This window comes from Pocillopora damicornis, chromosome 11, assembly GCF_964200805.1.
Source record: "Pocillopora damicornis chromosome 11, jaPocDami1.2, whole genome shotgun sequence".
Taxonomy (NCBI): Eukaryota; Metazoa; Cnidaria; class Anthozoa; order Scleractinia; family Pocilloporidae; genus Pocillopora; species Pocillopora damicornis.
In genome coordinates, this window is record NC_142680.1 from 8652811 (window position 1) to 8666491 (window position 13681).

At 36.7% G+C, this 13681-nt stretch overlaps 1 protein-coding gene across 2 annotated transcripts in view; it reads left to right on the top strand.

The window, feature by feature from the left end:
- LOC113673925 (fibroleukin-like) overlaps positions 1-13681 on the top strand; it is a 26865-nt gene continuing 13184 nt past the window's right edge. For both annotated transcript variants that reach the window (XM_089187606.1, XM_089187604.1), the window contains exons 1-2: positions 1-421; positions 778-3708. In XM_089187606.1, the coding sequence (XP_089043732.1) occupies positions 1-421; positions 778-983 (627 nt within the window). In that variant the 3' untranslated portion in view covers positions 984-3708. The remainder of the gene's footprint in view (positions 422-777; positions 3709-13681) is intronic.

Below are 13681 nucleotides of genomic sequence, written 5' to 3' on the forward strand. Positions count from 1 at the left end.
ATGCACACAACATCAAGCATCTTTATTTTATCTTCAATAGCTAAAAACTGTGCTGAGCTGTACAAATCCGGTCGAAGGATCAGCGGTGTTTACACAATCGACCCAGATGGTTCAGGCGCCTTCGATGTATATTGTGACCATACAACAGCTGGTGGGGGATGGACAGTGATCCAGAAGAGAATGGATGGCTCCGTTGATTTCAACCGCACCTGGAATGAATACAAACATGGCTTCGGTAACTTGGTCGGTGAGTTCTGGCTCGGACTGGATAAAATAAACCGTCTCACAAGAAACAAGACAAAAAACAAGCTTCGAGTAGATCTGGGAGTAAAAAATGGGAAAACTTTTCACCCTGAGTATAGCTGGTTTGGCATTGGAAACGAGACAGCTAAGTACAAGCTGCACATTGGCAATTTTATAAGTAAGTAACCCGTTTTTTTGGCATTCATTGTTCGATTCTCATATATTACTTCTCCCTCAATTAAATCTTAAAATCAATTTTACTCCACTTTGTCAATAGTGGTATTATCAAATGGCAAGGTACTCCTGAGGTAAACCTGAACGTTCTGATTGGCTCTTACTTGTCGGGATTTTGGTCCGAGTGCCACATAATAAACAATTTTCTAACCTTATTTTTTAATTTTTTTTTTTTTAATTCTTTTTTCTTTTTCCCCCTTTTTTTCTCTTTTTTTGGCGGAAAACGACAAGGTTAAAGCTATGATGGCATTTTATGGATCCTAGAATTATGTGAGTCTCTTTTGTTTTGTTTCAAAACAGACGCCACTGTTTCCCCCGATTCCCTAAGTCCTCAGGAGATTTCGTTTTCGGTACCTGGGATAGGGATCCCGCTGGTTGTACTCAAAAAAGAGGTGGAGGCTGGTGGTATGGCAACAGTAGTAAATGTGCTGTTTGGTCAAATCTCAATGGTATTTATCCGCGTTGTGGATATAAAACCTGGGCCGATATTCACTGGGGAAGATTAGTTCTTACCAGTGCCGCGAGAAGCGCTCCAACTTCAACTGAAATGAAGATTAGACCAGTAAAATTTATGCACGAGGCCTAAAGTCTACATAAGTGAAGTAGTTTGTGCAACAGGAAAACACCGATTATTTTTTTCAATCTCTTTAATTCAAGAGGTTCTGATTTTTAGAATACGCAAATTAGATTAATGGCGGCGTCATTGATTCGACCACATTTTCGTATTAAAGAAAATTTATCGCAGCCAGTTGGTATCAGAAATGTCTCATTATTCGCAGACTTTTTGATTTTGTTGGCAATAATACGAGTAAAATATCACCACACATAATTTAAGGAAAAGGTTTTTTTTTTTTTTATCACACCAAATTTAATTCAGAAGAATTCTAATGGAACGCCACATGTCATGAGAGAGAGTTTATATATGTTTTGTTCTTAATACAATTGGTATTATCTTCTCTAATGATTTTTTAAGCTTTGCTATTTTTAAGTGCTATCATTAAATATTAGATCGCAAAAGGTACCTTAGAATGTAAGTTTGTATTTTGTGAAGAGATACAGACTGCTTTTAAATTATTTCTACAGCTATATAAAACACAACTATCTCTGGGAATCGAATTGTCGCAGATCTTCTCCTATGCTCGAGGATTTCTAGGCCTAAAATGGTTTTTCATATCTATATTTTCAGTATAGCTTCTTTCGCTTGATCTGACAAATAGTAAAGGTATCGAAGTCCACTTCCGGGCCTGATGCAACCTTTTACTTTCGTAAAAGTATAGTTTACCATGTTTCAATGGCTGTTGCAGCATATTGACTGATTAGATTCTTCATGTAAACAAACCCACAAAAATAATTATGTCCCAAACTAGGATAGACATTCGCAAATGGAAATGTGATGATTCATCTCTTACGGAATTCTTTAATGATATGCTTAACATTTCAAAGGGTAAAAATTTGATTAAGGTGGCAGACAAGAGAAAATACCCTAGTTGTCTGCACACTGTTCTAAAGAATGATGAGACGGCCTATATTGGAAAATGAAAATTCTTGAATTTCTTTCGCAAAGTCACAAAGTCGTTTTCCTTGATAAAGAACTTGAATTTGAGTGATAAAATCCGGTTTGTTGCCATGTCCGCAGAGGCTGGTAGTTCAGTTGTGAAACACTGTTCGTTTACAGTGATATGTTTTCTGGTATGGAATAAAGACAAAAACTGGTAAAATATATTGTGTTCGCGCTTATGACTTTCTACAGCCAGGAAAGAACTCCTGGTATTTTATTAGTTTATTGAGTGCATCATCAAGCCCACTGTGAATGAATGACAAGGTTTCAGTCGGTCTTCTTAACGCTCAATGTATACGAGATAACTGCTAGTGTGTCTAAAAAGATCTCCTCTTTAAGATTTTGGTTAAATGCGCTGCGATTTCACTAAAACTATTTGATCATTTGTCCTTCTGGCTCTGCAAGTTTTCAAGAAAGTCTATGTATTTGTTGGAGCAAATAGAGCGTTTAAAACTGGGATCATAAAATAAGAGTAGATTTTGCTGTTTTCTCTCCCTCCGTAAAACTGATAAGACACCTGAGTTTGTGGAGTGAATTGTTACATTAGGATTGTTTGTCAGAGACCGTGTGAGACAGTGCTACTGCGTTAAACCAATAAAGCTAACGGAGCCTTTGAATATCACATTGTAGTATCGGTGAATGAGCTGCAATTTCGTGCGTATCATATGAAATATAATGATTACTGATTGATTGATTGATACTTATACAATACTGCTACAAGCTACGGATTTTTACAAGTGAAGGTTTTGGCGGAGACATTTAACATTACCGGAAAGGTTAAATGTTTCCGCCTAAGTTATTTGAAGAGAAGTTGAAGTGCAACAAATTTCAAGAAAGAAATCATTGACCTAATTATTTCTGTGTTACAGTATGGCAAATCTAATTTTGAACAGACATGTCCTCTCCATCCTCGCACCCCGTAATGTTTTGCACGTGCACGTACTTTTCTTGTAGTTTCTTTTTTTATCTATCTTTTTTTTTTTTTTTTTAACAAAATTTGATCCGCTTCCGGTGGGATTTAGATGAGACACCCCGTCGAGGGTAGCGACCGAAGATTCGTCGATGAAATGATCTTTTTTCGACCATCTTAACGATCATCTTACACATGAACGTTAATTGAATTGTCTCGTATCAGGATTAGTTCTCCGTGAACTTCGGAGAAAATAATTCAAGCAGCTTTGGCCGTCAGTTGTTTCTTTTCTTGATTTGAATGGAGCCCTCTAGTTTTTTTTTTTTTTTCCCACACAAGAGCAGCCTTGTTCACAATGACTTGTCCATAAAAAAGTATCATTTTGAAGTCAAAATAAAGTTTTTTGATTAGAGTTTTCCGGACTCGAGACTGCATGCCCAGCAGACTAGTTTGGGATAAATACCGTTGGAGTCCTGGTCGATATCATTTTAAATTAAACCAAAAGCTCTCTTTTGAATGAGCTATTGTTATTCTTATATAACAGCAATTTGCCATCGAAAGGGCAGAATGTGCTTATAAATGAAATATGATCATCCAGGGGCTGAAACCAAAGACTAAAGGGCCTTTAGGTATAAGAATTCGATAGCAACGGAAGCTTAACTGATTCATTTTTGAAGCATTTGATATTACAGTATATGTTTATTAGCGGTCTGAACCATCTTCTTTGCCCCGCCAGATAAGGATGTGTCAAAATGGCTGCAAGGTAATTTCTTTTGCTTTATTAGAACAGTCAATTAAATAGAGAGGTGCGAGGTTTCGTTCGAAGCAACTGGTGATAAAAAATGACCGTGTTTAAAAGACGAGTTAGTTACATAACTGACGCCGATCACGTAATGGTGAAGGAAATTTCAAGAAATGTAGTGGCAGGAATAATAACATTTTAGTGATCTTAGCATTGCTAGGCATCATTAATGAGTTTGAGTAGAATTTAATCGACGGATTGACGAGAACTGATCGAAGTAGCCCACAGTTAGGGTCCCCATAAAATTCCCTACATTGCTTTTTCTTACCTTTTCCTTTATCTTTAAGGCTCAGAATCTATGCATTTCATTCCTCTTATCCATTGAGCACAATTCGCTTAATGCTCATCTGTTTCATTTCCATTGATGACTCGAAATCGTCGCCTACCGTTCGATCACGAAGCAGTCAAAGTACACACTTATTGAGATACGAATGCCTCAGATTTTGGAGACACATTACTCGTGTTAGACGTGGAAACAGAGAGAGAGAGAGAAAGTACATTTGTTGAAATAACATGTACGTATAGTCTGCCTTCAAGAGTGCCAGATGAAAGAACTGATATACTACATCCAATTAAAATTCTAAAATGCTGAACAAGAGGAAAAATCATAATTATAGTTTGTCTAGTTGCTCTTAAGATTAGCTGACACTTTCATCATTTAACTATAAATCCTATTATTGAAATCGATGAAATACCCACATTCTCATTCTACACTATCGCAGTTCTCACGAATTCGCTGTCTTCAAACAAAGCAAGGGCTCTCCGCAGTTCTCTCGAACTTGGAGTCTTTCAACAAAGCAAGGTCGGCCGGCTCTTAAAAGTTGTTGTTGTCCAGTTAGGAATGTCGTCTGTCACTGCCAGCAAAGTGATAATTCTGGTCCACCAAATCGTTCATTTTCCCTGCAAAACTTTGAGAATGGAAAGAGCGATATCAAAATACATTTTGCACAATTTTAGCCGCGTCTGACCACAATTCGGTCATTACTGACCAACGACTGACAAAGACATTGAGCATCTAAGTTATCACGGCTTTCGTCTTCTACATTTTCGATAAACTTAAAGCGTAACCTCTGTTTCTGGTCATAAGAATTTCTTACCTTTCCCAAATCGACATCAAAAGAGATATTTTTGTTGTTTCTTATCGCAAATAACGCGCATAGAGCAACATGAGACGCACTTTTCTTGTACGGAGTGGGAAGAGGGGGCTCTAAAGGGTAATAAGATAAGAGAAGCCAGTGCACTCGGCATTTGATAGAGACCCATCAGTCTCGGCAAAACCATACCATCATACATCTTCTGATTTTCTTAATTTCCTTTCTGCTTCGTAGTCTTCTTTATCTTTTTCGCTCGTCACCTAAAAGAAACAAGGTTTTTTTGCAATGTTTTTGGATAACACTGCATCCAACAACTGAGGCAATCGAATACGTATAGGTTATTACATCTGGGTCTTTGATATAACATTTGTAGACTGTATATAATTGAATTGTAAATGTAAAGTGTATTTTCTTGAAATTTCTGGCAACCTTACTCACGGTGATGTACACACGCGAAATTCTGATATTATACCAAGGAACGTTATAAAACTTCCCACAAGGTTATGTAATTAATATGTACTTCTGCCCTAGTAGTTGTGTTATGGGCTTGTAATGGAATGTTCTAGAATGTTTTTTTCAAGTATATAAGGACTCGGTCATCAAGGAGTAGTAAGTATCTGTTGTCGGCAAAGACCGACTGTCTGAAATGTCCCAGTGAGAAATCTACTGTGAGATACTTCGAAGACTGAGCATTTCGAAGAGATTTAAAGACAGTGAGTTTGTGGCAGTGGTAAACTAAGTCTGTAGTTGCTGAAAGTAATTTCTTTCAAGGATAATTGTTGTATTTTCGATAGGAGTCGCTCCTTGATAATAATTATCACACGTTGTTTGATAAAAATAGATAGGTTTGTAGAAGCCAGGAGTGCCTTCTGCCGCTTAGATTATACTGCAACATTTTTGTAACCATAAAACTTTCATGAAGCATTGGTGGCATTTTGCAGAGTTATTGAATATTTCATTTGTAGCCTCTTTGAACTTTCCAGATTTCGGTTCGCTTCATCAGATAACGAAACAGAGCTGATTACTAAATGACGAGGAGTAAGGTTTCTTTAGAAACAACTCAGCAGAGGACATCTCTGTAGAATCAAAACGTGGGATCCTCATAAAGCTCATGACATTCGCTTACTGGCGCCGAGGTCAAGACAAGTTGTTTAAATAATATAGTTGTGAGACACTGGGTATTTTTACATAAGTGTGGGAGATAATTGAATCGGTGAAATAATTGGTGGCCGTGTTTTCACGTCGCCAGATAAAATTATAGTAGTAAATTTGTATGAGCAATTTGAGAGGAACGCGCACGCAAACAAATAAATTCGTAGTTATAGCGGGACCTAGATGCATACTGTAATCAAATATGGCATAACATTTTGTATTTTGAAACTTGGAAGGAATGAAACTCTCCTTGAAAGGTTGGCTGGTGGATAATTTTAGGAAGAGAAGCTTCAGAGATCTGGAGACGCATGATTATTCACCTTTTTTTAACGCGAGTGATTGAGATAGACCGCCTGCTCTGTTTCTGATGTGACAGCTTAATCAGATTACTTTCAGTAAATTCTTTTTCCTTAGGGGAAATAAGTTGCATACTGATTCAGTTAGTGGCTTGAACCTGACTCCAATTAAATTTTACTCTGCTAACTGCCTTAATATCAGGTAAGGTTGGAAGAGCGACCGGTCTTACAAGATTTCCAGTTGTCATATGCTGAACAACTTCAAGTTTTTATTATTTCACACTGTTTACAGAAAAAAATAACTTAACATGATTTGCAATGATATAAAAAAAAAATTCCAAACAGAAATTAACTAGAAGAAAGAATGTTTAATCGTGTACAGTGACCAAAGTAGCCGATGAGCTTTCGAGTTGGTCACTGTCGTGTGTAGATATGAGTCGGGGTTGGCCGCATGTTAAGTGTAATTTAAATTAATAGTTACATTAAAGACGATATTGTTATCGTAAGAGAAGAAAGACATACGTAAATGCAAGTTAGAGTAAAATGAAAACTGCATACTGTGAAGCATTATCTTATATAGCTAACAGTTAAATTATGGTCAGTTTTGAGTACTAAGAAGAAATCTTTTATACCGCTTTTCAAATAGCGTTTAAAAACGTTTAAATTCAGGTGGTGCAGATTCCCAGATTTTTTTATCGCAGAGAATTTAAATGTAGACATACCATAATTAGCGCGTACTGATGGCTTAAAGAAGTTTTGATTTACAACATACCTGGTATTATATGAGTGAATCTCTGATGCAGGTGTGGGAATATTCAGTAGTGCCACTGGAGTGTTACTTTTGTCTTTCTTTAGTTTATATGTAAAAAGTGATACTTTTAGTCTGTAAATATTTTCAAGTTTCAAGATTCCAAGAAGATTATAATAGGGGTTGACATGTTATCTGCCATGAGCAAAGAGCATGCCCCGTATAAATCTATTCTGCTTAGTGCGAATTTTATTTAAATTAGCCTTCTTTTGTGACTTTTAAGACTACGTGAAACAAGGCCTTAATTATATATCATTTCACTACGGCATATCGAAGATTAAAAACTTTTTCATCATTTAATCACGCATCTTATGATTGACAACGAAGCCTATCACAAATTCTGCCCCTGCGCTATACCTAGATCTAACGATCTCGCCCGTCTTCAAACAAATAAAGGATGGCCCTAAACATATTTTGCTATCCAATTAAGAGTGCAGCCTTTCAGCGCCACGGAAGTTAAGTGTCTGCTCCAAAAAAAGAAAAAAAAAATCGTTTGTTCCTTGCTCACTTTAAAAAATGGAGAATTAAATTTAGAAATATATTTCAAGTTTAGCGCCATGTTAACCGTGCTCCCAGTGTCAACATTAATTGAATAGACAGTTATTGCTCTCTTGCCCATTACAACAATTTACTGCATCAACAGGAATGTATTTACACAGCAATATTTACAGTTAATATATACTTCACAAGTGACTAGTGCTTTTCGTGCGCGCTGACTGTCTAGGCCATTTCAACTCAGAGCAGCCGATGAGACAAAATCGTGCGTCAAGAGTTTATTTCCGACCATTTTTCGGTTTGTTGAAAGAAATGAAGTAATCTTTTGGTATCTGTGTGGTATATAATAAGACAACTTTTCACCTCAGTTTCGGTGAAATGATGGATATTTAACTCTCCAGTATATTAAAGATTATAACCCACATATTAATTTTCGCACGATTCCATTGTCTGCTTTACGTCACATGATGCAAAACACCGGGCATTTATCACGCAATGATCCTTGAATGCGTCGATATTTGTCCTCCGATTAAATTCAGCTTAAGAGTTTCCCTTTTTGTCTTCATTACTTAACATGATAGAAAAAGCGAACTAATTTTCTTGAGTCCACTGAGTGATATGAAAATTTAAGTAAAAAAAAAATACAATATTTTGATTTTAAAACCGTATGATTTCAGAATTTCAAAAGTTTTCAAATCAAATGTGGCTGCAATTTTTCTTTTACATATCATATTAGTACACATTCGTTTAGTGTAGTTTTGTCAAAATTCGTCCACAGTTTATTACATTCACTGGGCGATGTAAAATTTTCACTTGGTTTTATTTTTGATTGAGACCGTTTTCATTCTGTGTGTCTTAGCATCAGTTCATTTAACCAAAAAAAGCGACACAGCAATTTCTAAAATATTATAGGAAAAGCACTACTCTAATGTTGGTGTCATTTGCATTTAAGTTTCTCGATACGATAGGGTGAGAATTAAAATTATGTGAATAATATATTGAATATTTCTTGGGTCAACAATAATTTTTTCGTATGCAGAGAGTTTTGAAAGCTTATTGATTTGTAGTAATTAGATTTGTGACAGAGTTCTCAAGACCGCCGTACCTCAAAGGTCAGTTCCCCGCATAAATTACATTTGTATACATACTTCTGAAATATTTTTGGATAGAGACCGAGACAAATTCATTAGACTATATATGGTCCAGTAGTAGATATCTTATCTTGTTCAAATTTCTAACTTGCCGCATCATTGTATAAGAAGGAATAGATCATTCAGAAATCATATATTTCAAAAATGTTGATACTCAGGGAAATCCAGAGCGTGTGCTCAGGCCACAATTAGCGGATTAGCAATATCCTCCCTTGTTTCATCACAGTCCTGACACGTAATCAATTCATTTCACGAACGCAAGTGGCTTATCAGTTTTACGCGTAGAGAGAAAACCACCAAATCTTCTCGTATTTTAGTTTCCCTGCTACAAACACTTATATCAGTTCCAACAAAAGTCAGACTCTCCTGCAAAATTGTAGAGCTCGAGGTATAAATGGCAAATCAGTTTTAAAGAAGTCTCAACGCATTTGACAACAATCGGAAAGAGGAGATCTTTTCAGACAAGCCAAAAGTTATTTCGGGCACAATGGGCGCTGATAAGACTGACTGAAACCCTGACCTTCATTCACGGTGGGCTTAATGAAAACTAATTACAAAATACCAGAAATTCTGTCGCTAGCTGTAGAAAGTTATTAGTGCGAAAAAAAAGTCGAATTACCCGATGTAGAAATAATGTAAAGCAGTCTTTATTTTTTCACAAATTATAAACTCACATTTTAAAGGTACCTTTCGTGGTTTAATCTTTGATAGCACTGAAATAGTAAAGCTTCAAAAATCATTAGAAAAGGTAAAAAACCAAAGTATTTAGAACAAAACATATATAAACTCTACCTTATGGCATGTAGCGTTCCATTAGAATTATTCTAAATTAACTTTTGGGGTAATGATAAGATTCTTCTCCTGAAATCATGCCTGGTAAAATTTTATTTCTTTTATCGTAAATAAATCTCATTAAGTCTACAAATAATAAAACATTTCCGATACAAACTGGCTAAATTACATTTTCTTTACAGCAAAAAAAGTCGTTGAGTCTATGATGCCGTCATTAAACTTATTTGCTTATTCTAAAAATCGGCCCCTTTGAATTAAAGAGATTGAAAAAACTAATCGCTGTTTTCTTGTCGCAAAATTACTTCTTGATTTTTCTAAAACAGCATCGATTAAGCAGATACACATATCATATATGTAGACTTCAAGCCATGGGCATAAATTAAATTGGTCTAATTTTCATTCCAGTTGATGTCGAAGCGATTCTCTCGGCACAAGTAGAATCTAAGTTTCCCCAATGGATAGCGGCCAAGGTTTCTTTTCCACAATGTGGATAAATACCATTGAGATTTGAACGAACAGCACATTCAGCGCTACTATTGTCATACCACCAGCCTCCACCTATATTTTGAGAAAAATCAGCAGGAACCTTATCCCAGGTACCAAAACCGAGATCTCTGTGAGGACCGAAGGAATCAGAGGAAACAATGGCATCTTTTCGAAACAGAACAAAAGAAATCCGCATAATTCAAGGGTCCGTATAATGCCTTTATGGCTTCAAGCTTGTGGTTTTCCGCGAAAAATAAATGGCAAAAAGAAAATAAGAAAATAAATAGAATAAGGTTAGCAAGAGGTTTATTATGTGGCACTCGGACCTTACTCTTACTCTCTCTCCCGACCGAGTAAGAACCAATCAGAACATGCGGGTGGACCTCAGGACTACCTTGCTACTTAATAATACCATTATTCGACCAAGTGGAGTAAAATATCGAGATTTAAATGAGAGAGAAGTAATGTATAAAAATCAAACGATGAATACTAAAAAACGGTTCACTTGCTTATGATATTGCTAAGGTATAGCCGGTACTTAGTTGTCTCGGTCCTAATCCCAAACCAGCCATACTCAGGGTGAACAGTTTTGCCAGTTTTTAATCCTAGATCTACTCGAAGCTTGTTTTTTGTCTTGTTTCTAGTCAGGCGGTTTATTTTGTCCAGTGCGAGCCAAAATTCACCGACCAAGTTACCGAAACCACGTTTGTAGTCATCTCAGGTGCGGTTAAAATCAAAAGAGCCATCCATTCTCTTCTGGATCACTGTCCATCCACCACCGGCTGTAGTTTGGTCACAGTATACATTAAAGGCGCCTGAACCATCTGGGTCGATTGCTTAGGGTTAAACGACAGAAATAGCGGAACAGACATAAAAAAATATATATCATTCACGTTTGTCAAACACACAGAAACAAAAAGTGTCTTAAACATTCTGGAACGAACACCTTCATTCCTCGGTTCCTCCCTCCCGAATCGGCTTCAAACCGAACAATCTACTGTTTCTTATTCTAATAGACTGATTGCTGCTCCTTTCAGAGGAAGTTACTGCAAACATTTCAAAGTGCAATCCTTTTTTTTTTCCTTTCCATGTTCAGCTACACTGCTGGTTGAAAGAGTATTGCAAAGGATAAGAGTTCCGAAAAGGAAACTGTATATTTTAAAATTACAAAATTAGTCCTTTGAAACATAAATTGGATTCACCATTCTGCAGAATAAGTCTCCCGTAATATAAGTAACGATTGAGAGAATATGGAATTATAGATACGAGCGAGCGAAGGATATCTTACTTACATCTCAACGATGTTCGGTTTTCCGCCAGAATGTTAACCTCAAATCGAACTTGGGCGAGTTCCTTCATTATTTCTTCCAGGCAAACTGCAGTGTTTGTTTTGCAATCTATTAGCAATGCACGCATTGATGGTAGAATTTTAAAAGTCACAAAGAGTGCCAGAAACAGCAGAGCAGAACCTGAAGAGAAGATGTCGTTATGCGGTGTGAAGTCACTTCAACTACGATATGTTATACTGTCACATTTCATAGTTAATTTCTGACAAAAGACAACGAAATTATGGAGTGCTTTCGACTGGGAAATCTGAATTTAATTTTTGATATCAGGATTTCAGATTTCTCGGCAAAACATGAAATCCAAAACCAGATTTCCAAGCTTAAAATCCGTTCGTAAGGTGGATTATTATTGTTACTTATTCAACTTCAGATGTCATGAGTTTCCTTCCTTTGCATTCTTTTAAAGATGAGTACTATCTTTTAATCCCATAAAGCGTTTGTCATTTTAAAATTAACCTATCAGTCATTTCATTCCAATATATGGTTGTCCAAACAATAGTTGGACCAGTAATCGAAACACTTACAAACAAGAAGCTTTCAAGAGCTTTCCTGTATTATTTTAACCTGCTTGCATTTTATTTCGAGCTGAACCAAAAGATAAGAAGTTATTGTGCGGTGTGAAGTCATTTCAGCTTTGAAATTTTATGTTCAGTGCCTCGCACCTTACAGAATGAAATGGACAACCGATAGAACTTCACAATCGATGAGTTCCTTTGGCTATTTAGATTTTAAAATCCGGATTTTCCAAAAGGTGAAAAGGCAAAAAGTTGAGCGTTTATGACCGAATGAATTTTTTGTGGTTAACACGACAGATTTCCTTAAGAGGCAGTCTGCTCCATTAGTTTTCGATTTCGTTTTGCGATGAAGTGAAGAGCTACTTTTTTAGTCACAAACTGCTATATAACGTTTTCAAAAATAATCTGAAAGCAAGTTACGAATCATCCATGTCTAAAAAAGGAAGCAAGTTTCATATAGAGGCACTTCAAAAATTTCACACCACAATCACACCACCTACTTCTAGTCACTCTCTGATTACGTGCAAAACTTGAACATTGAACGCATTCCTAACTGTATCCCCAATGGGATTTTAATATATGCAGGCTCACGTGTCTACTATGAGCCAATCACAATCGTATTAAGAGCAAGGGAAACTGCGAGAGTATAATAATCAACAATTATTCAACTAACGCACAGTACCTATTTGCCATCTCACATCCAGCAAGCGCAAAAGGAATAACTGTTTAATCAAATTCTCCTCCGTTGTCGATATTGCTTAGTGAGCCCATGAAATTTCAGCTCATCGCTGAGCGAAAACGTTCTCACGATATAAGTGATCACGTGTTTTGTTTTGTGGAACCGAGCGAAGGAAGTGATCGAAGACAGCCTTCGTTTATAAAAACCTGAACTCAATATCATGCTCCGAGTGTACAAATTACGAGTTACCAACTTACCGAGACGAGTATTAGCTTCGACGTTTAAAACTTCAATTGTATCCAGAAGCGGTCAGATTCCCGTTGCTTCTCATGCGTTTTCTATTCTTTAACAAAACTTCTGAATCAAACTGCCAACTGATTCCACGTGGAATGACTTTAATTGAGAGTCGTTGATACGAAGTAACGATACTGATAAAGCCAAATTGAGCCTGTGAAATTGTCAATCTTTTAAGTCGGGATTCGGTGATGATGGATTTCTCCTTTTACATTACTTTGGCGATAAGTTTTCGATAGGGTCGTTCAATTTTCATCCCGTTGGGAGTTTGGTTGTAGGCTACTTGAGCGAACGATCAATGTGAAGAAACTTTGATAATTCAGAACACTTGTTTGGCCTAACTGAAGGGCAGAAATCCGTCGCCAATTTTACCGAAGATCTGCATCAACTAAATTTTGACATTGATGAAAAAGCGTAATTCCTTATGTCTCCCTGCGCTCAGGGAACGTACCATTCATACGCTTCACATAAAAATATCACGATAAATGACGGAAATTATCAACGTGGCGGTTTTACGTTTCGACTTTATCTTTTGAGCGAGGTTTTTCGAGAAAACACCGTCGCCAAAACTTTGAGGAACAAAATGAGTGCATGACTTCTTGGGACAGACGACAAAAGGCGGCAGAGAACAATATTGAATAGAAGAAGAAGGCGCCTGAAGCCTGTTTCTTTAGCGAAATTCTGTAAGATAACCCTCAAATCTAATTGTAACAAACAAACATCATACTGTGCCGTTCCCGTACGAAAAAAAGAGCAGCGATTTCGGGACCGTAGCCATCAGCATGTATTTAGAATCACCATGAACGCAAGTAAACTTTAAAGGAAT